This window comes from Camelus ferus, chromosome 12 (genome assembly GCF_009834535.1).
Source record: "Camelus ferus isolate YT-003-E chromosome 12, BCGSAC_Cfer_1.0, whole genome shotgun sequence".
Classification (NCBI taxonomy): domain Eukaryota; kingdom Metazoa; phylum Chordata; class Mammalia; order Artiodactyla; family Camelidae; genus Camelus; species Camelus ferus.
Genome location: NC_045707.1, coordinates 65,548,957 through 65,576,517, shown reverse-complemented (window position 1 = coordinate 65,576,517; position 27,561 = coordinate 65,548,957). Strand labels below are relative to the sequence as shown.

The window sequence follows — 27,561 nt, the reverse complement described above, 5'->3', positions numbered from 1 at the left end:
TATTGAAACAACAGGCAGGGTGTCATGTTCTTTTGTTTAAAGTGTATTTAAGGAAAGTTTAATTGAAAAAGATGAAGACCCCAGAGCGAAGGCACATAAAACAATTTAATGAGAATGAGTGTTAATCAAAGATTGGAACTCGTTTTCAGTTGCGTAAAATGTTCGTTCCATTTTTTTTAATTTATAGTTGCTCAAATTCATTACAAAACAGGAGGAAGTTTCTCTTTTGGCAGCAGTGCTAATCCAGATTGTTCCTGAGCAATAACTTTAAACAAGCTCATTTCATTATTTTCTGGCAGGTAAAGTCTTAGGATGTGAGAATATCCCTCTTCAAACATAAGAAAGAAAACGTGTTAAGGCAGTGGGCCAATAAACAGCTCCTGTTTTCCCCCGTATCTCAAGGGGTGGAGCTCCCGAACCCCCAGGAGTAAGGGAAGTCCAAAGGAGTTAAATACTGGGGCCGGCTCTGCCCCGGGCAGACTGCAGTCCGGGCACCTCAGTCACCATGAAGGCTCTCCTTGTGCTGGGGCTCGTCCTCCTCGCCGTCGCTGTGCAGGGCAAGGTCTGGGAGAGATGCGCGCTGGCCCGAAAGCTGAAGGAACTCGGAATGGATGGCTACAGGGGAGTCAGCCTGGCCAACTGTAAGTCATCTCTTGTTCATCCTTCCAAATAGCTGCTGCGGGCGGAACGGATAGTAATGCAGGATGAATAATGAGAAAGGGACTTTGAGCGAATGGACTTTTTAAAAACTCTCTTGGAAGGTTTGTACACTTAACAATGTTTAAAAATGTCAACTTGTTCCTTTAGAATCAGATGTAACAAGTGAAGGTTTGAGGGTATGGGAGGGCAAAACTCTATACCGCTCTAAGTAGGCCGGGACCCATGCTTCCAGTGCCACTAAATTTGCGGGATTCGGTTCCCTCAGCGGCCCATGTAAGGCTGGCTGAAAGGTACTTTTGGGCACCTGGGATGCCTCTGTCAGGCCCTTGGCATTTGACTCCAGCCACGTCTAGTTTGGAACTTGGGTTCTGCAAGCCTAGAGTAATGCAGTATTTTTCTCCTTTCTAATCATGATGTTGGGGTTTTAACAGCAAATTTTAAAAATTCTGTGGAACTCTTTTTTGGGGCGGGGTAATTAGGCTTATTTATTTTTAATGGAGGTACTGATGACTGAACCCACAACCTCGTGCGTGCTAAGGACGCGCTCTACCACCGAGCTCTACCCTCCCCGCTGAACTAACACAGGGGCTGGTAGGACCCAACTTCCCCTCAGTCAGTGTTTGTATGAGGATCCCTGAAATGCAGCAGGAAAGGACGTTTCATTATTCTTACTCACTCTAGTTGATGAAGTAGTTTTCATTTTCTTCCACAGAATTCAAGCTGTGCCCGAAGTAAAAGTTACCCTTAATTTTACGTCCAATTTTGTCGATGTAGTTACTGTATTTTTCAGGTTGAATTCAGACATTTCCCCTCAATAAGTATTTCTGAGCGATTGAGTAAATGTGTGGTTGGATGCATGGATGGGTGGATGGAATAGTCTTCTGCATTTTACAGCTCTTGTCTGGGGTCTAATTTGACATCCAAATTCACCTTTAGATATCGTAAGAAAATTCTTTCTCCCAGAAATTCCTTACTTTTCCTACTAAAAAGCAGTTTTCCATCAGCGATGTGTATCTACTGCTAAGCACAAATCCATGCTAGAACTCTGTTGATTTTTCTCTTCTAGGCGGAATCTTACCTGAGGGATGGGAGCAGGGGAAGCATAATAGAAAAAACAGCTAGTTTCATATTTTCTAAAGTATGTTATCTTATTTCATTAGTATTACAAAATGATTTGATAGCAAAAGAATTCTCTTAAGGGCCCTTTAGCACTAAGGTGTTAAAATGCTTTACACGTAAAAGTTATCTTTATAAGTACAAAGGCGTCAGTCATTAGTAAAACTGAATTTGCCTAATAGAACGTGCTTTGCCACGTAAGTCACGTGGTGTTCCTATTTACTACTGAAAATAAGTTCTTTTCAGGGATGTGTTTGACCAAATGGGAAAGTGATTATAATACGGATGCTACAAACTACAACCCCTCCAGCGAAAGCACCGATTATGGGATATTTCAGATCAACAGCCGCTACTGGTGTAACAACGGCAAAACTCCAGATGCAGTGAACGGCTGTGGCATCAACTGCGACGGTAAGACAAGATGACACTGAGTGCGGCCCAGGGGTGTCCTGTCATGTTTACAAGAACAGAGATTCAGAACAAATGATAAAGCCTTGATGGGGTCATCAGGGACCTAGGAAACCTCCATCTCAACTTCCAGAAACTCTTTATTACCCTCCTCCTGATTCCTGAAGTAAGAACGTAAAGCGCTCCTATCATGAAAGGTTGCTGTTCTCTAATACAGAGAAGTTTCTGGAGGGATCCATCAATTTACTGTGGCTGGACTGTCTGACTCTCTGTGCAGAACTATGCACTCCTCTGACTTACTCTGAGGAGCTTTAGGGATAATTTGGCGGTTCGTTTTTTTTGTTTTTTTGTTTTTGTTTTGTTTTGTTTTGTTTTAATCTATGGTCCTTTATTAGAAAATGAAAGGATTAGTAGTTAACTAATCAAGAAGGAGGAATATGTGTGGTCCTTTTGTAAACATTGTTTTTACTTTTTATCATGAAATGTTCTAAACATATAGAAAATAGAGAAATTAGTATAATACACAGAAATATATTCGTCATGTACTTTAACAGTTTTTAACATTTTGTCCTATTTACTTCTGTTATGTGTGTGTGTGTGTGTATATATATATACTTTTTGTTGAGTGATTTTAAAGTGAATTAGAAACATTATGACATTTAATTACTAAAATCTTTAGGTTACACGTTCAAAATCTACAGTTCCTATATAATCATAGTCATTCTAACAAGCTAATTTGATTAATCGGGGTGAAGCAAATATTCTATAGAATTTATTTTAAAATAGAGATAACATGTGGAATCTCTTTTGCATAAAGTATTGGGGAAATACTGCAAACTTTATATTGTTAGATTTTTAAATGTTAAAATTTCTAATAGAGAAGATTAAGATCTTAGAATATTCTTTTGTATTCAGTTAATTTATTTTTTAAAATATTTTGTATTATGTAATAATTTATGGTCATTGAGTGAAAATTCTTACTACCCAGCGATTTGTGACCACTGGTAACTTGGTATACACAAATTCTTTCAGGACATGTATCAGACTTGTCTATGAAGGTAAAGCGATGTCATGCACATACAAATGTGCAGGCAATGTGTGTTTTAACAAAAATGATACTTGCATTCTATATACTGCTCTACGATTTGTTCTTTATCACATAAAATTATTTTTAAGTCAACAAATACCAATCTGTATTAGTTTTTAAAGATGACTAGAATTCCACTACATAAATATTCTGTCATTCATCAGTTCAGCTCTTACTGCTAAGCTCTTAGGCTGTTTCCATTTTCCCCTTTATTAATTGCAATGAGATACCTTGTGCATACTTCTTTATGTGTGTTTTTATTATTTCTTTTGGAATATTTTTCCAGTAGTCGAATTGCTGAGCAAAAATATGCTAGGCCAGTTTCTGTTTGTTCATTTGTTTTAGAGTGTTTAGTAAAAAAAAAGAAACATCCATCATATTAGTTAATAATTCCACAGTTTCCAATGACTTTGGAAAACGAGAAACAGAATGCTTTATTTCATGCCAAATGGAATGCGGGAAGAAAAAGTTTTCCCTCAACATTCACAGATACATAGACTCTTGAAAAGTAATTTGTGTTCTCTCTTTAGCTTAAAAGAATAAAACTGGCTGAAACTAAATTTAAACTGAAATTTCTATGACCGTTGTTTTCATTCCTCACTGTCTCTTTTTCAGTTTTGCTGGAAGATGACATCACTAAAGCTGTAGAATGTGCGAAGAGGGTTGTCAGGGACCCTCAAGGCGTTAGAGCATGGTATGTTTTTTTTTTTCCTTCCAGTTTTATTGAGATGTAATGGACATACAGCACCGGATAGTTTAAGGTATAAGGCGTAATGATTTGACTTACATACATCACAGTAGGTTTAGTGAACATCCATCCCCTCAGACTGTTGGAGCAGGCAGACAGCTAGATGTGAGCAGAGAAGGGGGGGACACAGGCCAAATGGCAGAACTTGGCAAGAAAAGCAGGGGCCAGGGCCAAATGCAGGAAACCCTACATCATGTAAACAACAGGGGTCCCTGGGCAGAGAAAGAAAAGTAGGAACCTCTGGGCTGATAAGCGGTCACAAATTTAGCTGTGGCAAGCAACCAGGAGGTCCACAAAGAAAGGTGGGAAAAGGCAAGAACCTCCAGTGTCTAAATGTAACCTTTTGCTCATTATGCCCTCATTTCAATAAAATTAGCCTTGCAGGTTTAAGTACCCATCATGCACCAACGCCATGACATTTCCCAGCCACACTAAATAAGGACAAAAATCCCTCCTCCCTTTGGGAAGGTGGAGTTGGGATGAAAATCAGGGAATACGAACCCAAACCCTTCCCCCACAGTGAATATTCCGCCCACTCATTTTCACACTTTATGTAACCGATCTGCCAGAGAAATCAGGGCAGTAACTTCCCTGAGACTGCCTGCTGTCCCCGTGAGAGTGTACTATCTGTCCCTTAGTAAATCCTCACTTTACTTTCTTAGCTTCTCATCTCTAATTCTTTCTACCAGGAGACAAGAATCTAATCACCTGCAAAAATATGGATACAAAATTAAAGGAACAGAAGATAAAATTTTTTGTGTGTGATGCTCTTAGGAGTTTCTCTCTTGACAATTTTCATATATAAAATCTAGCAGTTAGTTATATTTATCAGTTTGTACATAGCAACTCCAGTATTTATTTATCTTATAGCTGGAATTTGTAGTAACTTTTGACTGCCTTCATCCAGTTCCCCTCTCCCTCCTCCCCACCTCTCATCCTGCCCTCAACCCTCACCTCTGGTATCCACAAATCTCTTTTTCTGAGTTTTTTGTATGTGTGCTTTTGAAGTATAAGGCACCTACCACACTCTGTTAGTTCCTGTTGCAAGCATGCTGTGTTTTAAGCATCAAAGGGGAGATCTGGTTTGCCCTCCTGTTCTGAGACAAGTCAGAGAACATTGCCAAAGACCAAAGTGTGCTGCCAAGACCTGATGACTGCAGCTCTGGGTTTACGCTGAACAGTGTGTTACCTCGAAACGATCTACTTTAACTGATTCAGAATCTTACCCTTTTACTCCTCAATTTCTTTTAGTGGATTTCTGGACTTTTTAAGATTCTCCTCACTCAAGCAGAGTTGATTTACAATGTTGTGTTAGTTTCTGGTAGATTAAGACATTAAGTGAATGCAGCTACGTTTTAACCTTATTCCTGTTTGTTTCATCTTTCTCTTCAGGGTGGCATGGAAAAACCACTGTGAGGGCCACGATGTGGAGCAGTATGTTGAGGGTTGTGATCTGTAACTGTGGAGTTTCCTTCTTCAGCTCATTTTGTATCTTTTTCATCTTAAGGAAGTCGTAATTTAAGTGACCGGTCATACTACCATTCTTTCAAGCGTATAATGATTTCCTTAATTTCATTAACTTCCTGCATTATGACTAAATTCAGAGGCAGATGAGCTTGCAAGTATGGAAATAATTGCTAATTAACCACAGATGTGAAATCACGCATGCTGTTAAAAAAATACAAACACTCATTAAAAGCTTTGCAAGTCATACCTTGTCATTCTTTTTTAGACCCTTTTAGTGTCTTTGATGAAAAAAATATGTATGTATATATTTGGGAAAAATGATTTGGCACTTTAGTATTTGCTGAATCCTCACCTGTACGCAAAGAGCTGGATACTGCTAGAGAGAAACCCCTGAGCATGCTGACATGTCTAACTTGAAACTCATAACCACAGATCTCACGTGGGCCCTCCAGTCTCCCCGGCCACCTGAATCACTTCTCTGCAGCCCTCTGTCTGAGTCCCCACTCTCCAAAGTGACCAGCACTGTTTCACTTCTCCTCTCTTCAAAGTCCCAGCACACATGCCCAACCACTCACCTTCTCCCCGCTCTTCATCTCAGTAGATGGCCGGCCGCAGGGTACCCTGGGAGAAGAGGAGCAACTCAGGCCAAGCCCTTCCCCTCCTGGCCACCATAGGAGAGGCCACATCTCCCCTGGACCCCTCCCCTCTTCCTTCCCTGCTATAACTTGGTTGAAGGGCCTCTGCCCCTGCCAGTGGCAGTGTCCCCACATGCAACCTCCACCACAGCCCCCTCACTCCTCCAATTGAGGCTGAGTGTGTCCTGCATCCTGAGTTTCTCCCTCTTTGCTGGATCAGCCCCCTCATTGTGCAAAATGCCCCGGTAACCTTCCCTCTTACAAAGAACTCTCTGTTGACTCTACATAACCTGCAAGTACCACATTGTTCTCCGCTCCCTTTGACAGCAACACTTCTGGGACGAGATAACTCTATTCACCAATCCATGTCCTCACACCCTTTCTCTTTTCAACCCTTCCTAATCTGACTGCTCTCCTCACTCAGCTGAAGACTGCTCCAACGTGACTCCTCCCATGACTCCTTGGGGCCAACTCTAGGGACCACCTGTTCTCTGTTTATCTTGCTTGATCTCTCAGCAGCATCTGACAAAGTGAGCCACTTCATCCTTCTAGAAAAGTCTTTCTCCCTCAGCTTCTCATTTACACCCTGCCTCACCGATGACTTCTTCTCAGTCCTTGGCTGGCAGTTTGTCCAGCTATTTAATTTCTAACTGTGGGTGTGCCCCCCGGGCTCATGCTTGTAACCATTTGCTAGACTACATGTTTTTCTTATGTATTTATTTGTCTTTTCTTGCTGAAATGTAAATTCCAAAAGAACAGAGCTTTCCCCCCCCACTTTTTTAAAGACATTGAGGGAGGGAGGGTAAAGCTCAAGTGGTAAGTGTGCATGCTTCCACGTAGGAGGTCCTGGGTTCATCTTCAGTGGATCTTAGGCAGAGTCCCATCTATGTAGGCATGTGACGCCTTCATCTGTTCAGTCATCTTCAAAAACAGTAAACGATAACCACTTGTTTGTTGTGCAAGGTAAAATTTTAAAAGGAACGGAATGCCAAATGACTAAACGTGAAGACAATCTGAATTAAGAATTTTGTTCCTGGGTTCAGTGGAGGAGGTACTGGGTTCCTCCACTGAAATAAGTAATTAAGTAAATAAACCTAATTACTTCCCACCTGCTAAAACAAACAAACAAACAAAAAAAAACCAAAAAAAAAACAAAGACATTGAAATAATCTCAATCTTTCCCCAAATTTGCAAGTACAGTGGAGACTTTCATTTTTTCTGAACACTTTGAGAGTACATCACCAACATGGTGCCCAGTGGCTCTGAGTCCTTCAGTGTGTAATTCCTGCATAACCTCAAAGTATCATTCTGATCAGGACGTTAACACTGATCCATTACTGCCACCTAATCATCAGATCCCATTCATTGTCATCTACTCTCCCCGTTTGTCCTTCTTAATAAAAAGATCTAATTCAGAATAATGTGGTGTACTTGGGTGTCATGTTTTTATCAGTATCCTTCCATCTAGATCATTTCTTCAGTCTTTTCTTTGACTTTTATGATTTTAGCCCTTTTGAAGATGGCAACACAGCTGTGTTGTAAAAGCACCTGAGGGTTTTCTGACGCTCTCCTGATTAGATCGGCCTGTGCATCCTTGGCAGGAACACCACACACGTGATGCCGTGCTCCTCTCCTTGGGGCTTTTCAGGTGGCACGTGGTTCTGAAATGTTCTATTAGTGATGACGTTCACTTTGATCGTTTGATTAAGGTGATATCTGCAAATCACCTCTGCTGTGAAGTATTTGGGAGAGGGTAAGTTACTTTGAGATTGCTCCTCATCAAATTTTCAATTAATGCATTTAATTATTATATCAAGCAGGCCCATGGCTTCCTATTATGAAATTATGATGAGCCATAATCCATCACTGTCATGCATTCTGTCATGCACACTGTCCCTGTTTTGGCCACTACAGTCCCTGCAATATAGCTTCTCTGTTATTTTCACACATCCCCATCATTTTTTGAGCACTTGTTTTTGTTTTCTGGCACAAAATGTTCCAAGGTTCCCCTGGTTCTCTTCCTGTTTCTGCCTGGAATCAGCCTTTGTTCCAAAGAGCCCTCATTCCTCATAGTGGAGAAGGGTATTTCGAAAACAAGACCTGGGCACTAGGGTGTCACTGTTCCCAGGCCCCATCAATGGACAAAGCTACAGGATGTGCATATTTACATGATATGTATCTCTATGCCTATCTGTTTAAATTGAATTCACATAATACCTCCAATTCCAATCCTACACCACTAGGCTCATTCTAATTTTCTCCTTTTCCATGTTTTAACTGTTTTCTATGACAGTGAGAAACCTGGTACCCACTGTCTTTAATATCCTTTAAATGTATCCTCATTACATGCATGTATTTGACCAATTTGCCTGTATGTAACCAATCTCCCAACACTGCCACACCATGGAATAGATGCTCTCCCCTCAGGCTCTGATACCCCTCATTGGGCCATCTCTTCCCCCCACATCTGGACTCCCTCTTACTGTGCTTACATCTCTGACACACCATGCTGGACCACTCTCCTTATAGGAAGGAGGGCAGAATTTTTTTTACTGTTGTTTACACCCACATTCCAAACACCTAGAACAGTGTCTGTAACATGATACATGCTCAATAGATATCAGTTGAATCGCTTTCTGATTACTTAGTATATTCCCCTACGTTGAGCATTCTGAGATTTTTCTTACTCTCGGAGCCCACATGATTGCAGTACAACAGCTTCTGGGATTCCAAGGGTCAGGTCTCAACTCACGTGAATGTAGAGCATAGACCTGCCACGTGAGGGCAGCAGAGGGCACCAACACAGGTGCAGCCTCAGGCTTTGAGGTTCTGGGATCATCTGGGTATGAATAAATGGGAAAGAATATAGATTTGTTCTTATCAGGATGTTTAGAGGCGTATGAAGATCTTGTCAAGGTAGGGGAGAGAGGCTTGAAGAGTGACAGCTCAGATGCAGAGATGGGATATATCCAAGAAGCACCAGGATAGCCCCACAGTGATGTCTGATGGAAGAAATAACCAGAGAATATGGCGAAAGTTGGCCAAAGGGGGAAAGCAATGTTGGAGATTTTGCTTAGTGTTTTTGACAAATATCAAGTCTTACTTATACCTGTTATTTTAATACAATTAAGTTTCCAAACCAAATTTCTACCCTTATTCTGGGAGAAAACAAATTCAATATCAATATTTGATTATTTTTAAAAGAAACTCAATTCCATGTTCCTTAATTTCACCCCAGGATATTATTTGAAATGCAGAGTGATGTTCCAGATGATAACTGAGCTCTTCATGTGGCACTAATTATAACTAAGCCCTGAGCACATTTCTTGCACTTCTATTCAGCAGACTCATATTAAAAATATTTTCTTAGAAGTTGCTATAATGTATATTAACTTATAATCGGGAGTGACTAAAGTCATTCATAGACACAATGTTTTTCAATTAAACACACATCTATTATACAAATTATATTTTATGAATTATATTTTAAATCATTTTTAATTTTAACAATGTTATCAATTCTCGAGGTTTACAGAGTCAGATAGTTTTACAAGGTATGTTCTGACAGATGTACCTCCCAATTTCTCCTCCTTCACATGCAGCAATTTTCTACTGTTTTAGCTTAATGTTAATGATTTTGTATTTATTCTCATGCTTTAAGTATTAGGCTTATGTTGCTCCTTGATTTTTCCATTTTAAGATATTGTTTCCCACTGTTAAGTTCTATTTCCTCCTCCCCCATCTCCATCACACATGGCACCTTTCTCCAAAATCCATATTTATAATGTAAATATATATATACACACACACACACGTATATACATATACATATATATATGATCAATAATTGGTATTTACATAGTCATGCTTTCTTATGTTATACAAGATTTTCCCTAGTGCTAATAACTTCATGATTCTTAAATTGGCTTAGCTTTCTGTTTATCTGTCATTCGTTCAACTCCCAAATGCTACGTCTTTTATTTTCCTTTATTGAGGTATAATTGATGTACAATATTATAGAACAACATAGTGATTGACAATTTTTAAAGGTTATATTTCATTTATAGTTATTATAAAATATTGGCTACACTCCCTGTGCTGTACAATATCTTCTCGTAGATTATTTATTTTATACATAGTAGCTTGTACTTCTTAATCTCCCACTCTTTAAGTTTTACATTTAAGTCTCCTCTCAGGTCTTCAGACGCAGCTACAATTTCATCAATCTCATCTTTTTAAAGCAGTAATTCCCAAAGATTTCTGACCAAATCTAACTGGGACTGATTCCTGTCTGTGTCTAATACATGGCTATCATCCTGGGCTCTTTCTTTCAGCATCATTTTGGGATTCTCTTCTTTTCTCTCCATATTTGATATTCACTGTGTTCCCTGTTTTTCATAATTTCTTCCTTCTTATTTTATTCCCTCAGTTTGTTGGACCACATCTCCAGAGTCTCCTTGAGAAAGGGAACAAGAGAGGTACTTTTTTTTGTTGTTGAGATTTTAGCATGTCTAAAGTCGTGTGTGTTCTATTCACACTATACTGGGTTGCTAGTGGGCTGGGTATGGGACACTAAGTTGGAATTAATTTTCCTTCAGAATTTTGAAGGTGGCCCATTGCAGTGGGACCACCTGGGGAACAGCCTCTAGAGAACGCCATCGTTCCTTACATTCCAATGTTGCTCGTCAGCAAACTGAAGCCATTCTGATTTTGGAGTCTTTACAACCTGGAATTGTGTGGGATCTTCTCTTCATCCCCAGAGTTCTCAAAGTTCATCGTGACGTGCCTTGATGTGGATTTGCTGTCATCTTTATCCTGGGTGCTTGGAAGGATCTTTCAGTTTGGAAACTCACAGTTTGCTGTGCTTCACTTTATGGTGCTCCTGCAGATATTGGTTTTTGTTTTTAACAAATTAAAGGTTTGTGGCAACCCAGGGCAGAGTGGAGATGGCTGATGGGGCCAAAAACTTGAGAAAACAAGAAACAATGAGATCAAGAACACAGACTGAAGTATTTTAAAGTAGAAGATTCCCTCTTGAACAGAAGAGAAGAAAGGGAGGGTGGCTATCAGGCAAACCAAAGCTCGTGTTTAGGTCTGGGGGCACGGAGGTCTGTTTTCTCCGTGAAGTAAGATGCCAAGTCACCTGATCAGAATGAGAGGGTTGGCGGTTTGAAGAGACTAGCGAAAAGTTCTGAATAGCTTCTAGTTTAAAACAGAAGGAAAGGGAGGGCGAACCTCTTAATACTTCGCTTAAATTGGGGATCATTAATTTGGCACTGCGCTAACCTGCAAAGCCGTTAGAACCACAGAAGGGCAAAGAGGGGCCGGTTGTGTCACGTTACGGGCCTTAGAATCTGAACTGAGTGGAAAAGGTAGAAAGGAAACGAAAAGGGGAGCAAATAAAAGAAGAAATCAGCGCTTCAAGCTTGGAAGTCTGGGAGGTCTAGGGGGCTGGATGAAGACAATGAAAAGCTGTCGGTGGCTGAGATTTCGCGAACTTCATTTTAGAATTGCAATGCTTTGGCGATGACGAGGTATTGCCTCCAAAAGCCAATTTCTCGGTCATTAGGAAGCTAGGCGTTCTGTGGCGGTGACAGGCTGGCTGGAGATGCCCGGGCTCCTCAGACTCAAACGACCGAGATGTGCAGCGCCATGCGCGTGCGCAGTGTGCGTAGTGTGCGCGCGTGCGCGAGCTCGTCGGCGCCTGCGCACGACGTCGCCGTCGCCTCCGCTGCCGCTGCTACCGCCACTTGGGTTCAGCTCTCCACCGGCGCGGGGCTGAATGGGCTTCCGGGAAGCCGCCCGCCGTGAGGAATTGGCGGTTCTTCAGCGCCCCGAGCCTCAGTGACTCGCCCTCCGTCAGCCAGAAACCCTCCTCCTGGGCCCGCGCGGGAGGAGCGGGGCCTCTGAGGGGAGCGGCGAGCCCGCCGGCCCCGGTCTCTTTCCCTGGCGGCGGCGGCGGCTTTCTCCGTAGGACAATATGTTCAAGAGAATGGCCGAATTTGGGCCTGACTCCGGCGGGAGAGTGAAGGTCAGTGCCCGGCCCGCGCCCCCGCTCCGGGAGAGGCGCTCGCGTCCCGATTCCTCCCTGCGCGGCCGGGGACGGCCCGCTGGTTGCCTCTCGCGTCTTCTGGCCTCGGGATGGAACCGCGGTTTCCGGGAGGACGGCGAGTCAGAGCCCCAGAGGGAGCATCACGGTTTCATTGGGCCCCAGCCTCGCGCGTCGCCACCTGCCTTCCATCCCCGCCAAAAAATCAGATACCATCAGTGGTGCCCAGGGGAGAGCTGGACATTGTTGCCAAGAAACACGGGCTGGGAGGTCCCGGCTTGGTGCTCCTCCGCTGCCAGCCCAGGTCACCTGGAAACCGGGGCGGGGTGGGGGTCTGGGTGCCTACCTATTGTGAGAATAATAACAGTAGCACATTTTCGATACTCACTTACTGAGTAAGCCCAGTAGGTGAACGCTTTACCTGATTCTCTTATTCAGACCCTATAACAACCTTACAAAGGCAGCATCAAACCCCCCTTCCCCCCAATATTCACGAGTAACTGAAGAACCGAGGGAAGAAAAGTTCAGAAAACGTCCCCAAGTTCATGGTGTTCATAAAGCCCCAAAGCTACAGCCGAAAAACTAACCAAGGCCTGCAAAGAACGTAACACTGCCCAGCACATAGGGAACATTGAGTCCATGTTAGCTTCTTTGTTTCTAATAAAAGTTATCATAGAGCCTACCGTAGTGTTTGACACTGTGACACATTTCCTCCCACTTACATCCCCTGGCACGTTAACTTTTTACGACAGGACCAGCTGGTTCCGATAAAACACCTATTTTACCCCTTCTGATTTTAATTGATCGCAGAAAGGAAATTTTTCTTTAAAAAGGAATCACCCACTTTTGCACCAATCTCTATGTTACATTGTTTTCATGTGATTTTATACTGTGTATACAATTAGCATACACAGTGCTTTAGTACTTCTTGCAAAGTGGGAGTTTTTCGAAAGTTTCAAAAGCTTCTAAAATTTAATGGAAGGGGAGAGAGATGTCGGGTAAAATTCATAGTGCCATAAGCTTCATTAACATATACATTTGCCCATGCTTTGGGGCCAGGTTTTGGACTGATAAGAAAGTACTGCTGAACAAAGTGTTACAACGCTAGATTTTGGAGACAAACTTAAAGAACTTTCTCTACTTGTAGTCATGTTGGGTTCTGAAAGTTTTCAAATCCAAAATGACTTGAGATCAGGTCTGTAGTCCTCAAAGCTTTTCCACCAAAAACGGGTGTGAGTTAGTCATGTAAAACTTTAAAATATGGGACATATTTCTCCTCCTTGCTGATTGTTATGTGGGCTTGTAAGCATCTTTTTACAATTTAGTTAAAGTTCATCCAGGTAGAGGGTGTTCTGAGGAACTCTGCAAGTTCCTAGCAACGCTGTAGCAGCTAGAGGATCTGTTAGCCACTCAGCATGGCAGTGCTCCTTCTGTGTGTTCATTCAAGCCTTGGAGCTGGGGCCCCATCTTTGGTTATCACAAAAATACCAATAGCACTGGCTGGGATTTTGTAAGTTTGCATCCAAACTGCTTCCCTTCTTCTGAACTAACTTTAGGCTAAAAGGTGTTGAGTTTATTTGTGAATTATCTAGTCAAAGTGAAAAGTTTTCCCATTTGTTCACCGCTCTTCCTCATTTCTTGCTAACCGCTGATTACACTGGCCCAGCACTTCTTACATGTGATGTATCTGCTCTTTGACCTTCAGGTTATTACTGTTGAACAATTGATCTCAGATTCATGTGCAACATTCAGCTTTTTCTCTTCACTTGAAACTTTTTCTCTCTTCTTTCCGTCATAATCTGTTAAAACTCATTGCCTTTTACTCTTACCAGATGTGATGAGTAACATGTATGTACATCTTGGAACTGAGCACAGAAGTAGCAAATATTCCATCATCCAGTGTTTACCAAGCTCAGTCATCCAAGTGCCTCTTTATCATTATCTGAATCCAACTGTAATGTTTAACAGGTTGTCAATTTTTAAAGCCCTTTCCTATGCATTACGATTTTTGATATTGTGGGTTTGAATTGCTAGTTATAGTTATGGTTTGTCTAATACAGATTAAAGTAAACACAGTCAATAATAAAGGGAAAATGTTTGCCCTAATTCCACCTAAAATCCTCTTCCAAACTGCCTTTAATTTTTGTGCTGTGCTTTAGAAAACACTGCTGTAAGTTGAGAACGAAGGACATTACCAGCAGGTGATGGCAGTCAAAACTGATGACCATATCCAGACCTTACTTTAAAGTTTTTCACTAAAGACCCTTTTTTGTTTCTTAAAAAAAAAAAAAAAAAAAAAAAAAAAACTCTCAAAGTACTTTACATGATTTAAATAGACATTTTCAAAATGGGAACATTGTAATTAATCTAGTGTTATTTATGATAATATGAAATAAGGATAATTGTCTGGAATTGATTTGTTGAGGGGAATCCATGGTTGGAGCAAACTTGGGTTGTTAGACTGCCTGCCATTCCTTAAAACAAGCTTTCAGAGCTCTCATTCTGTTCATTTGGGTAACAATACAATATTAATTGATATTGAAATTACTTTTCTTATAGGGGGTTACTATTGTTAAACCAATAGTTTATGGTAATGTTGCTCGATATTTTGGAAAGAAAAGAGAGGAGGATGGGCACACCCATCAGTGGACAGTATACGTGAAGCCATATAGAAATGAGGTAGGTACTTGTTTTTCCTGAAACTGTTTTGAAGCTACAGTTTGTTTTGCTTGAAGATAACTTGTAATATTATAGTAACCTAATAATAAAATTGACCCATTATAAACAAGTTGAAGGAATAAAGTAAAAGCTGTCATCTTCATATAATTGTTAGTAGAAATCAGTTTTTCCAAATAATTTTTTTAATTAAGTTATGGTAACAAGAAGTATGCTAGAAACACAGTACGTCTTCCAATCACCACACCTTAAGGTAACCTAGTATATAATCAAGTGTTTCAGGAACAGTAAATTTAAGTGATAATTTGATAATAAGACCATCAGAGATTATGAAAGACAAAACTGTTATGTAATCTAGCTGCTGGTAATTTTATTTTGCTGCTGAATCTTCAGTGCCTGGAATGCAGCCAGTACATAGTAGGTATTCAGCAAATATGCACTGAGTGAATGAACTATTGAAAACCCTTCATTCTGTATTTCAGTTATCATTGAGCCAACATAGTGGAAGCAAGAAGACTAGTGAGAATTTATATTATCATTGTAATCATTTGTCACTGTTTGGAAAGTCTGAAAAATCATTTAGAGATGTCATGAAGAGGTGTTACTTAAAAGAGGAAAACGGTGGCTAATAGCCCAGGGGTAAATTCACAGCTCAATAATGATGAAGGCAGTCTGCTTCAAACACTTTGGATTATATGTAGGAGATTAGAATTTTGGACATACATTTAATTTATCAAGAGGACACATTTTGTGAATGAATTTAATAAATATTCAAAATAATTCTATAAGTTTTAAGGGTGGAGATGCTGACTTATCATTCAGAATTTCTTCCAATACTGAAATACACTTTCTCCCCATGTAACCCCACAATATGTTCAGCCACATTTAATAAATTAAGGGATTACAAATGTAGAGGTCAATGAGAGGAAGGGCAATATGCCACACATTAAATTGCCATGCAGAACTGTGACTGAACTGAGGGCAGCAAATAAAAAGATTAATGAACATTACTGTTGAATGTGACTTACTCTGTTTTGCGTTTTCCTATTTCTCTATAATGAATTATTTGTGAAGAGGCCATCTTCACAGGGAGAATCCCTTTTATGTGCAGGAACTAATGAATATGTTTCTGTGCTTCACAATAAAATTAAGAAAAGGAGGGGTTTTATATCCAGCAGTTTTAGGTCGCTTAGTTTAGTTGACCTTTGTATGGTGTAGTTTTGTTCTTTGAAGTTGCTTAGTTCTTAGATTTGCTTTGGTTTATGTGGTTATTTCTATTAAAATTATTGGAAACGTACTGTGTTTCATGGAAAAATCAAAATTGATTTGAGTATTGTCTACAGAGATGTATAAAAACATTATTTGCAAAATAAGTGAATTAGGAACATGTAATTTTCTATACATTATGAGTTATGAAAATTCAGCACAAGCTTCCTTTGTTTAAAATTAAAAAACTTCTGAGGTATAATTCATGTTTTTAGAAAATTGATTTCCATAAAATTTGAGGGGAAGTATATTTTATAAAATTAGTATATATACTCAGAGTATTTCTCTCCCAGTTTTATATGTGGATGGCAGAACCAATTAATTCCTCTGTATTTTAGGATATGTCAGCATATGTGAAGAAAATCCAATTTAAATTACATGAAAGCTATGGCAATCCTTTAAGAGGTACAGTAGTTTTTTGATTCATAATACATAAATTTAAAAAGAGCTAGGAAACTGTATCAATAATTTACAATTTATAATTGTTTTATGTTTTCTTTCTCTTAGTTGTTACAAAGCCTCCATATGAAATTACTGAAACAGGTTGGGGTGAATTTGAAATAATCATCAAAATATTTTTCATTGATCCTAATGAAAGACCTGTGAGTAATGCTAATCTTTGCAAATGTAAAATGGGTATTTTCTTAGTAATTGTGAAAATGGAACAGTACCTAATGAATAGCTTGTTATATGTTGGCATTGTTATTCAGATATACTCTATGTAAGCTTATGGCGTGGTGTATCTTGCCGTGAGTTATGATTTTTCATTTTTAAGTGAAGTGCCTTTCAAAACTCTTCCATTTTTCAAGTATAAAAGGAAGGGATACAGTGTGAACAGTTATTTGAAAGAAATCATGGCAGTCATATGCTTACTACATCAAAAAGTTTAAAAGTCATTAGTATCCTTTGGTTATTAGTAATAAACAGGTTGAGTCCATAGGATCTCTGAAATGGGAATATCCAGTGTTTTAGTTAAAAGGCCTTGAAACAGTCTTACTGCTTTTTCAAACTCCCATCAGTCCTAGCAGCTTTATATCTTATTCATGAATCCTTATTTAAAACCACTGATGTTTTCATCTTTTGACCTCTTCTTCAGATTGTTACTTGATAATGTGAAAAGTCCCTTGAAGCTTTCGCTTTGACCCTTCAGCAGTTTGTGGGGCTGATGAGGGTACGAAGGCTCAGAGATGAAGCCACACGCTCAAAACACAGAGCTGATTGTGGCAGAGCTGGTTTTTGAGCCCAAGTATTTGCATTCAGACCTCACACTCTTGGGGGGGGGGCGGTTATTAGGTTTGTTCACTTATTTATTTACCGGAAGCACTAGGGATTGAACCCAGGCCCTCAGGCATGCTAAGCGCATGCTCTACCACTGAGCTATACCCTCCCCACTTAGACCTCACAGTGCTTTAAATATAGCATTTGATGCATACACTTTATAATGAGTTTAGGTAACTTTTTGGAAAATTCTTTGAGGTTCTAAATAGGTTTCTGCAGCTTCAACATGAACTCTGATGTTTCACCAGCTAGGTTTTATTTTGCTCAAGTAATCGCACATCGTGCTACAAAGCTTTTCCTTTGATGTCTTAGCTGTATCTGTCTTTAAGTATTTTGAAGACGTGTTGCTCTTGCCAAAGTGAATTAGCACTGAGTAACTTTTTGTTTATTATACTATTTGTGTAATAATCTTATTGTTACATTAGAGAAATTATCTTGCCCTCAGTGAGCATTTTAATATTGGTCATTCCTTTTGAAAGTATTAAATCTTTTTTCCCCACAGTACATTTGTAAACTTTAATCTTCACAGAGTAACTGTCACCGTTAATCTAACTTCACTTGTATAATTAAAAGACTTCATGTCTTAGTGATTCCCCGGTTTAACTTCCATAGCTGTGTCTTGTGTGACTTTTATATACAGTCACTCTCTAGAGATGTTTTGTAACAGATCCTTACCCTCTTCAAAACATTTGTAGTTAGTAGATGTGGATGGATAGTAATACCTAATAGAAGAATAAAAGTACAGACCTAATAGAAGAATAAAAGTACAGAGAATTTTGGTGATCTGCCACAGTAAGTTGTTGAGACAAGGTCCTGAATATGGTATGTTTACTAAATCAGTTACAGAAATGATGATGTCTCATGATGATGATGAAAACCATTGCACAGCTACCATGTCTGTTTTTATTTCACAGGTAACCCTCTATCATTTATTAAAGCTGTTTCAGTCAGACACCAATGCAATGCTGGGGAAGAAGACAGTGGTTTCAGAGTTCTACGATGAAATGGTAAGTAGATTTAATGATGAGAGTTTGTAAAGCATCTTAAATGGTACACTTTGAAGTTATTGGGCTTTTTTTTCATTCTATCCCATTAGATATTTCAAGACCCAACAGCGATGATGCAACAGTTATTAACCACATCTCGTCAGCTTACCTTAGGCGCCTATAAGCATGAAACAGAATGTAAGTGCCATGAGCTCATAATTAACCCTGAAAAATAATGTATTCTTTAATGGTGAAAGGATTGTATGATTAGTGACTATTAAATTATAAGGCAAAATATGTATTGCTATATAGGAAGGATCTTTTAGATGGTTCTCAAAGTAGGCCTGCTTTCAGAATGGTAAAGACCCCTCACATACTCTGAAATACTGTTTGCCTTTTATTCACTAATAACATTTAAACATAGCTTTTCATTAATCTTGCTTAACCTGTCAGTCAATCATTTTCTCTTTACTAGTCTTTACTCACAAAATTGGTTTGAAGAACTTTGCATAACATTATTATAGTTTGCTATACTGTGACAGTTTTATATTAATTTTATATAGTTTTATATTAATGCTGAGACGGTGAAAACCAGAATGCCTCACTGCTAATCAGTCATGGTGTATTTTCCCTCTAAGCTGATGTGGCCTCAGAATCCACTGCACAGGATTTCATGCAACTATTGGCTGTCATTTGCAGTTGGCATTCAAGATGAAAATGAAACCTGTTTACCAACCCGTGTTGATATTTGTCACCATTCCTTCAGTTATTCCTTTGATCTTTCATTCGTTTGAAGGGAGAAGGGAGTTATACCCCAAGTCTGGTATTCAAGGAGAGGTCTGGGCTAAAGATAAAAATTTGAAAGTTAATACAGAGATGGATTTGTAAATTGTGAGACCACATGGTATCATCAAAAGAGTGAGTAAACATGGAAGAGTTCAAGACAGCCCTGAGCACTCCAGCACTTAAAGATTATGAAGATGACCAACATGGGAAATTAAGAAAGAAAAATGAGTGTGAAGGGAGAAAAGCTAGGTGCACGTAATCCTAGAGCCAAGTGAAGAAAGTACATCAAGAAATAGTCATTAACTGTATCCAGTACCTCTGAAGTCAGGTAAGATGAGCCAGGAAATGGGTGACAGCAAGGTGGAGGTCCTTAGTGATCGTAATGGGGGCAGTTGAAGGAGAACAGTCAGGACAGAAGGTCAGTTGAAGTGGATCAAGAGAGAATGAGATGAGAGAAACTGGGGACAGGTGCAGTGGACAGCTGTGTCTTGGAGCTTGGCTGTGAAGGGAAAGTAGTCCTTGAAGCAGTAGCAGAAGCAGGATATGAGGTCAAGAGGGCGGTGTTTTCCGGGGGAAATAGACCAGTTTATTTGTAGGCTGGGAGAAGGGATCTAGTAAATGGGAGTTGGGGACGAGAATGTACAGGAGAAAGAGGTTGTTGTCTGACCATTAATGGTTATACATAGTGTTTTGTTTGTATTTTCATGAAACCCGTGACTCGGAGTTAAAAGATCTGAATACTGATTGTAATTTTGTCACTTGGTAGTTGTTTAAAACTTAAAATCACACTCATTTAAAAATTTTATGCTTCAGTTTCTACATCTGTAAAAGTATTTACCTGGTCTACTTTGTTGTGAACGTAAAGCAGCTACGTATGTGATCACTTTGCGAGGTCTGAAGCAATATGCTACCGTAATCTGTTACTGGTCATTTTCTTTCCATTATGGATCTTCTTTCTCCCATAAATGTGGCCAATTCTTAGAGGAAGCTTCTCTTTTAAAATTCAAGTGTCCACATTTTTGTGTTTTCAACAAAACTAATATTAATACATTTATGTATAATATAAATAATGTGTGTTATAAAAAGGTTTTTCTATACATTAATTTTGATTTGTTAAAGCTTTTGTATGGAGCTTTATAACCTTGGGAAGCTTTTATCAGTAAGTTGCATGTTTTGTATTATTTTCAGTTTATTTTCTCAACAGTATCAAATCCATAAGGAAGAAAAAGGTAATTCTGTAAATGCTATTGGCACAATAGATGAGCTTTTGGCAAGAAAACTTAATTTAGATCATTGCTTCATAGCAGTTACCAAAACAAATTCTAGTTTAATTAATGACAGTTAACCTGCTGTTTAAAAAATTAGAAAAAAGACTGTCTTTTCTGGCTAGGGAAGAATTTCTAAATTTGAGATGTTAAAAGAAATTATGTTAAAAGAAAGACAAACTTGATTTTGTTAAAAAAATTAATTTCTGCATTTCTAAAGGGCAAAAAGAAAAATAAATTTGTGGAAAATATGGCAAAGAATTAATATCTTTAAAACCCTAAAATAAATAAAATAGAAAAAATATTTTTAAACTTTAGCTGATAAATAGAGAAAAGGCATGGATAAACAGATGAAAAAAAGAGATGACTAGTAAATAAAAAGGGGAAGTATTCGACACTGCTAGTAATTTTTTAAATGCAAACCAAACAGTAGTGGGTGGCTATATATATTTGTATCAAATGAGCAAAAGGAATCTCTAATAGTTGTACTATTAAGGATGTGGTGAACCTTGCGTTCTCATGAATTGTTTGTGTGAGTAGGCCTTTATGAAAGCAACAGGAATATTAGAGGTCTAAAAAATGTACACTTTTACCAATTTGAGAGCATTGTGCTCAATATTTGGTAATAATATCAGATATATTGATATTTACTTACTATTTGCACTGTCCTAAGTCTGTACATGTATAAACTGATTGAAATCTACAGTAACTTTATTAGTTAATCCATTTAGAAAAGGAAAATGAGGCACAGGGGGGTTAAGAAACTTCCCCAAGTACTAGTTAGAGGTAGAGCCAGGGACTTGATCCCAGATCCTTAGAACTTAGGATCGAAAAACAGTAATATTTTTAGATAGAGTAATAGGATAGAGGTTGCTCATTATACAGCACATTAAAAATTTATAAAGATATTTATACTAGTAAGCCATGGAAATTAAGCACTGTTGATGTAGCTTTTAATAGAAATTGATTTTACAAGGAATAATTAAAGTGATAACGAACACTTAATGAGAGCGTACATGTACTAGACAAGTGCTTTACATTTCTTAACTCACTGAATACCCTTCAGGGTACTAGGAGGAGGGTACTGTTAGCCCCACTTTGTAGGTAAGACCACAGATCATAGAGCAATTTGATATCTTGCCCCAAATCACCCAGCAGAGCCAGGATTTAAACCCAGATAGAGTCTGTGTTCTTAACCAATATGTTGTTCTATCTCTGTATAAAAGCTTTACAGTCTGTGCTTCTAACCTGCAAGTTACCTTGGCTTCATGAAAGTAGTTCTTTTTCTTTGATTGATTTACTCTAAATTGAGGCTTCATTTGAAAATTTAAAACAGGAATTTTTTTTAAAATATATATGAGCGTTTATATATAGGAAGCAGAAAACTAGAACAAGCCAAAAGAAGTTTTTAAATATTTTTCCCTAGGATCTCATTGTTAATTAACCCAGTTCTTCTTCCAGTATATGGTTCCCTTTGCAATCCTATGATTTGTCAAAAGTAAAGTAAAAAGACTAAATTAAACAATAAGAATCTGTAGTGAATGCTGCCCTTCTGACAAATGAGTTAAATTAGGTCTTCCTGACTCTATTTAAAATTACCTGTTATAGTCATATGGGACTTTTTTGTTTCCCAAATCTTTATTCTAGTTTCCCAAATCTTTTTTTTTCCCAAATCTTTATTCCAGTTCACCTGCCTAATTCTTTTCTCAGTCTTTAAACCTCAGTTCAGATTTTACTGCCGCCTAAAAGTCTTCCTTGATACACACACACACATGCCCTTTCCCAATGGTGTAAATCCAGTCTGCTCTCCTAGCTCCTTGTGATTACCTCATGATGCTGTAGTACATTTTTCTTGTCTGTCTCCTACTTCTGCATCTTATCATCTAACAATGTGCCTTTCACTATGTATTTTTAATTGATGAGGAGAGAGGGAGCAAGGAAATAAAAATTTCTGCATAGTAAAAGCATTGTCAACAAAGCCAGGAAAAAACATTGTACTCATGTCACAAATGACTAGTGTCTTTAATATATAAAGAGCTCCTGTACATCATTAAGAAAGACCAAAAACCAATAACTAAAAAGCTTCTGCAGAACAAAGGAAACCGTCAACAAAATGAAAAGACAACCTACTAAATGGGAAGAAATACTTGCAAATTATATATCTGGCATCTGGCAAGGGCTTAATATCCAAAATGTATAAACTCATACAACTTAATAGCAAAAAAAAAACCCAAAAGCATACAATTTGATTAAAAACTGGGCAGAAGATCCAAATAGACATTTTTCCAAAGAAGACATGCAGATGGCCAACAGGTACATGAAAAGATGCTCAACATCACTAATCATCAGGGAAATGCAAATCAAAACCACAATGAGATATCACCTCCTGCCTGTTGGATTGGCTATTATCAAAAAGACAAGTAACAAGTATTGGCAAGGAAGTATAGAAAAGGGAACCCTGTGCACTGTTGGTGGAAATATACATGGTGCAGCTACTGTGAAAAACAGTATGGAAGTTCCTCATAAAATTAAAAATAGAGCTACAGTATGATCCAGCAATTCTACTTCTGGATACATATCTGAAGAAAACGGAAACACTGACTCAGAAAGACACATGCATCTCCATGTTCCTTGCAGCATTATTTACAGTAGCCAAGATAGGAAAACAATCTAAGTGTTCATCCATCCGTGGATGAATGTATACAGAAAATGTGGTGTATATATATGCATAAACATACAGTGGAATATTGTTTAGCCATAAAAAAGAAGGAAATCTTGCCATTTGCAATAACATGGATCAACCTCAAGGGCATTGTGCATTGTGAAATAAATCAGACAGAGAAAAACAAACACTGTATGATCTCATTTATATGTGGAATCTTAAAATAATAGCTCATAGATACAGAGAAAAGGTTGGTGGTTGCAAGAGGTGGGCAAAAAGTTACAAATTTCTAGTTATAAAAGAAAAAGTCATATGGATGTAATTTATAGCATGGTGACTATAGTTAATAATACTGTATTGCATATTTGAAAGTTGCTAAGAGAGTAGATCTTAAAATTTCTCATCCCAAGGAAAAAAAATCTGTAACTGTATATGGTGATAGATGTTAACGTCAGACTTACTGTGATGATCATTTTGCAATATATACAAATACTGAATCATGATATTGTACACTTGAAACTAATATGTTATATGTTAGTTTAAAAAAGCTAACTCAAAAAAAAAAGAAAAAATGGTTGAGGGGTGGAGTGGAGAGCCAATAACCTAATAGAAAAATGAGCAAAAGAAAAACAATTCATAAAACGAAAGGGAGAAATGTCCCCAAAACATGGAAAGATTGTCAGCCTCAGAAGTCATAGAAATGCAAATTAAAACTACTCTGAAATATCATTTTCAACCTTGATGCAGTAGGAAATTGGACATATAATTCTAGTGAGATTCTAAATTTAATAGACCCTCGAAGAGTTACTTGGCTTTCTTCCAAAATTACAAGTGCAAATATCTTTCAACCTAACAATTACTGTTTACAGCAGTGTATCCCCCAAGTATACCGAAATGATTATGCACAGCATACACATTATTGCATTGTTCGTTAACAGGGAGAAAAATGGAAATACTCCAGCTGTGCGTCAGAGGGGACAGATACATGAATTTCGTGTGTCCATTCAACGAGGTTCTCCGTAGCCATTGAAAGAGTGGGACAGCGCTTTGATAAGGAATGAGCTTTCAGATACAGTAATGTTAAGTGAAAGGGCCAGCTGCAGAGCAGTGTGCATAGTGAGTGTGACACTACTTGTGTTGGGGGCAAGGAGAGGAAGTCACACTTAGGTGCATGCTTGTCTCTGAACAGATTACTTCTGGAAAGAGACCAAAGAAACGTAACAGTGATTATCTCTGGGAAGAGCACTTGTTGCTGGGAGGCAAGGATGAAAGGAGACATTTTTTTCATTCTCTACACTTTTCAGCCTTTTAATTTTGTATCATGTGTATGTATTGCCTATTTTCAAAAACAATCTTAAAAATAAAAGCAGTGAAAGAAATTACAAAGAAAAATATGGGTTGTTTTGGCAGTATAAAAATTTACCTGTGTTACAAAATCTATCACAAAAAGAAAGTTACCAGCAATGGGCAAAATAAGGAAACATTGCTTGTTTTTAATGTGCTAGATGCTTTACATATATTACTTAATCCTCATAAATCCTCTGAGAAATGTTAAGTTTTAACCATATCATACAGAAATGAAGGGAGACTTAGAGATACCAGCATTCAGCTAATAAGGGGTCAAGGGTGTATTTGAGCTAAAGTCTTCCTCATTTCAAGGGATTTGGGGTTTTTTCTTCACCGAACCATGCTGCTTCCAGTCAGTGATCATCTTACATTAACAGAAGTACAACTATGCCTTTATAGTCATCAGCAGCAATTACCTGAAATGTCCACAAGGTGGAAATGTTGGGTGGTAATAGCCATTTTTCTTTGTAAAACATACTGTTACACTATCCGAGTGGAATATTTAAATAGATACATTCTGTTTTGCAGTAATGATATTTTTTCTTTAGTAATTTTTATGTAGCCAGCTAGAATGTCTTGAATATCATTTAGTGATCCTCTGTCATAAGAGTTGTTAATATGGCTTTTTATGTGCCAGTTATTCTAGATACTTTATATACATTTCATTGAAACTTTTCAACAAATAATATTATGAGGTGTTTTCTATTATAATCTTCACTTTAGAAATGAGGAAATGAGCACAGAGATAATAAATAGCTTATTCAAAGTGGCACAGTGAATAAATAATAGAGTTGGAATTCAAACCTAGATGGTTAATACTGTCTTCTTTTGAAAAAAGATATAGATCTGTTTTACCAGTGTGATTTTGTTTATGTAAGTTTTACCTGTACATAAATTACAAATTTACACATTTACAAGTACTCTGTTTAGTTAACTCTTATTAGTTGGATGTCTCTTGGATTGCATGCTCCCTTATTTCCAAATAAATATGTATGTGGAGAAAAACAAGAACATTACGTCTTAAAATCTTAACTGTGAATTAAAATTAAAATATTAGTGGCCAGAATTTCATTCTTTTTGGCAGAAAACATCTTAGATCCTCTCTTGACAGTTGAGAATTTCTTTCCCATGCCCATGTTTAAAGTTCCATATCTTAAGTTATCCTCATTTCGTCGTGGGAGCACTAACCTGAGGAAATGCTGCATTTATTACTCTGTGACATATCTTAGACATATGAGAAAAATGAAATGAATCAGTAAAAGTGTGTATTTTCTTCAGTTGCAGAACTTGAAGTGAAAACTAGAGAAAAATTAGAAGCTGCGAAAAAGAAAACAAGCTTTGAAATTGCAGAGCTTAAGGAGAGATTAAAAGCAAGTCGTGAAACTATAAATTGTTTAAAAAATGAAATCAGGAAACTCGAAGAAGATGATCAGACAAAAGAAATATAAAGAGTTCGGAAGAAAACTTGATAGTAAGCAAAACTGAAAATAAGGGACTTTAAAGAAGAGATGGACTGCAAATGCTGGCATGTTTCTCGGGAACTGCATTTACAGTTGTTGGCCGTAGATTTCTCAGCAGTGGGGTCAAAGTATTTGAGCTTTTCAAGCGATCTTTAATGTGAAATACATATGTGTATAAGGATGAATGCTGTATAGCATTGTCATCAACCCATTTCAGGGTAGTTCTGTGTTAAGCACAATTTTAAAACATTTTTATTGCATTGTATGTATAGCTTATCTTTTTAACAGGCATCAAATTTCATTGTAAGGTATAACTTGTACAAATTTTGCACCTCCCTGGTAGTTAGAATTAGTGGTAAAATTAGTGTGTATATTAAATTTTTTAAGTTCTTTCCTGCCCCCATCCTAACTCTTGTATCTGATGTGCCCAGGGCCCAGTGAGCACTCAATAAACGTTGTTCATGGATGCTGTTTCTGCTCCTGATGTGTTTCTTTGTCTTGAAGACCTGGAACTCTTTCTCTATAGTACTGTGACCACACATCTCTTATTGGCAGTCCTCATGGCATAAAGAAGCTCTTTGACAGCGAAAATCATATCTTAAATATTGTTCTGCCTAACTACCACAGTGTCATTAGTTTTCACTTAGAAAAATATTTAATCTCTCACGCATGTTCCAAAGACACAAGATGCAGCTGTGCATCAGTTTCACACACTACCTTTAATTTCTCTACCTTCTCCTCAGGCTGTCTTGTTCAGATTCACGTGGTGAGCCCTCTTCTTTTGAATCCTCTAATTTGAGCACTAATTTTTAAGGCCGTGTTGGCTGAACCATCTTGGTAACCTAGGAACAACAATAGATAGGAAAGTATTTGGGGAAAACACATGTAACATTGATATAAGTTACAAGCTCCTAAAAAATGGCAATCATGCCTTTGCCTAATGCAGATTTATACTCTGGAGTCGTAACTAGCCACTCTAGTACTTTAAAACACTTCTATCTCTTTGCCCTGGTGGATTGGTTACTTTTTACTTTTGCTTAATTTTTTTAGGTTGTGACATTTGTAAGCATTGTAGAGATTGTGCAAAACTCTCTGTGGTCTAAATTTTCTGCCGGGGCCCCTGGGGATTGTGCCAGGCATCATTCAGCTTTCTCCTACCTCCTACCCCAGTGTCTACATTGTAGGTTAGGGCTTGGGAAGAGATCAGAAAAAAGGGATGATGGAAAAGTCCCTTTCTACTTAAGGAACCCTGACATAGGAGACCATCCCTCCATTATTCCAGTCACATTAGCCCCCATGAATGTATTGGTTCATAAAACTAAAGTTCATGGAGGTAATTCTGACTTTATGCATGGATGAATACAAGAGTTCAAAATATGTCGTCATGACTCAGTCTTGCCTTCTGTCAGCTCTTATTTGTATGTTGGTTTTAATCTAAATAAGATCTCCCATAAGTATGCAGAGAACTAACAAAACAAGAACAGCAACCCAATTTTAAAATGGGCAAAGGATTGAATAGACATTCCTCCACAGAAATACAAATGGCCAGTAAGCCCATGAGTGCTTCACTAGTCATTAGGAGAATGCAAATCAGAACTACAAGGAGGTACTACTTCACGCCCACCAGGGTGGCTGTGATTTTAAGCAAAACAAAAACAAAGTAAG

General features: G+C 38.3%; 2 protein-coding genes across 2 annotated transcripts; both read left to right on the top strand.

The window, feature by feature from the left end:
* The first annotated feature begins 463 nt into the window (after positions 1-463).
* Positions 464-5,732, top strand: LYZ (lysozyme). Its single transcript, XM_032493803.1, has 5 exons — positions 464-641; positions 2,023-2,187; positions 3,887-3,965; positions 5,412-5,507; positions 5,624-5,732. The coding sequence occupies exons 1-4, from the start codon at positions 506-508 to the stop codon at positions 5,476-5,478; spliced, it is 447 nt and encodes a 148-aa protein (XP_032349694.1). The 5' UTR covers positions 464-505; the 3' UTR covers positions 5,479-5,507; positions 5,624-5,732.
* Positions 5,733-11,816: 6,084 nt separating this feature from the next.
* On the top strand, positions 11,817-26,367 carry YEATS4 (YEATS domain containing 4). Its single transcript, XM_006191927.3, has 7 exons — positions 11,817-12,152; positions 14,730-14,849; positions 16,451-16,517; positions 16,620-16,714; positions 18,305-18,397; positions 18,487-18,574; positions 25,715-26,367. The coding sequence occupies exons 1-7, from the start codon at positions 12,102-12,104 to the stop codon at positions 25,882-25,884; spliced, it is 684 nt and encodes a 227-aa protein (XP_006191989.3). The 5' UTR covers positions 11,817-12,101; the 3' UTR covers positions 25,885-26,367.
* The last annotated feature ends 1,194 nt before the right edge of the window (positions 26,368-27,561 follow it).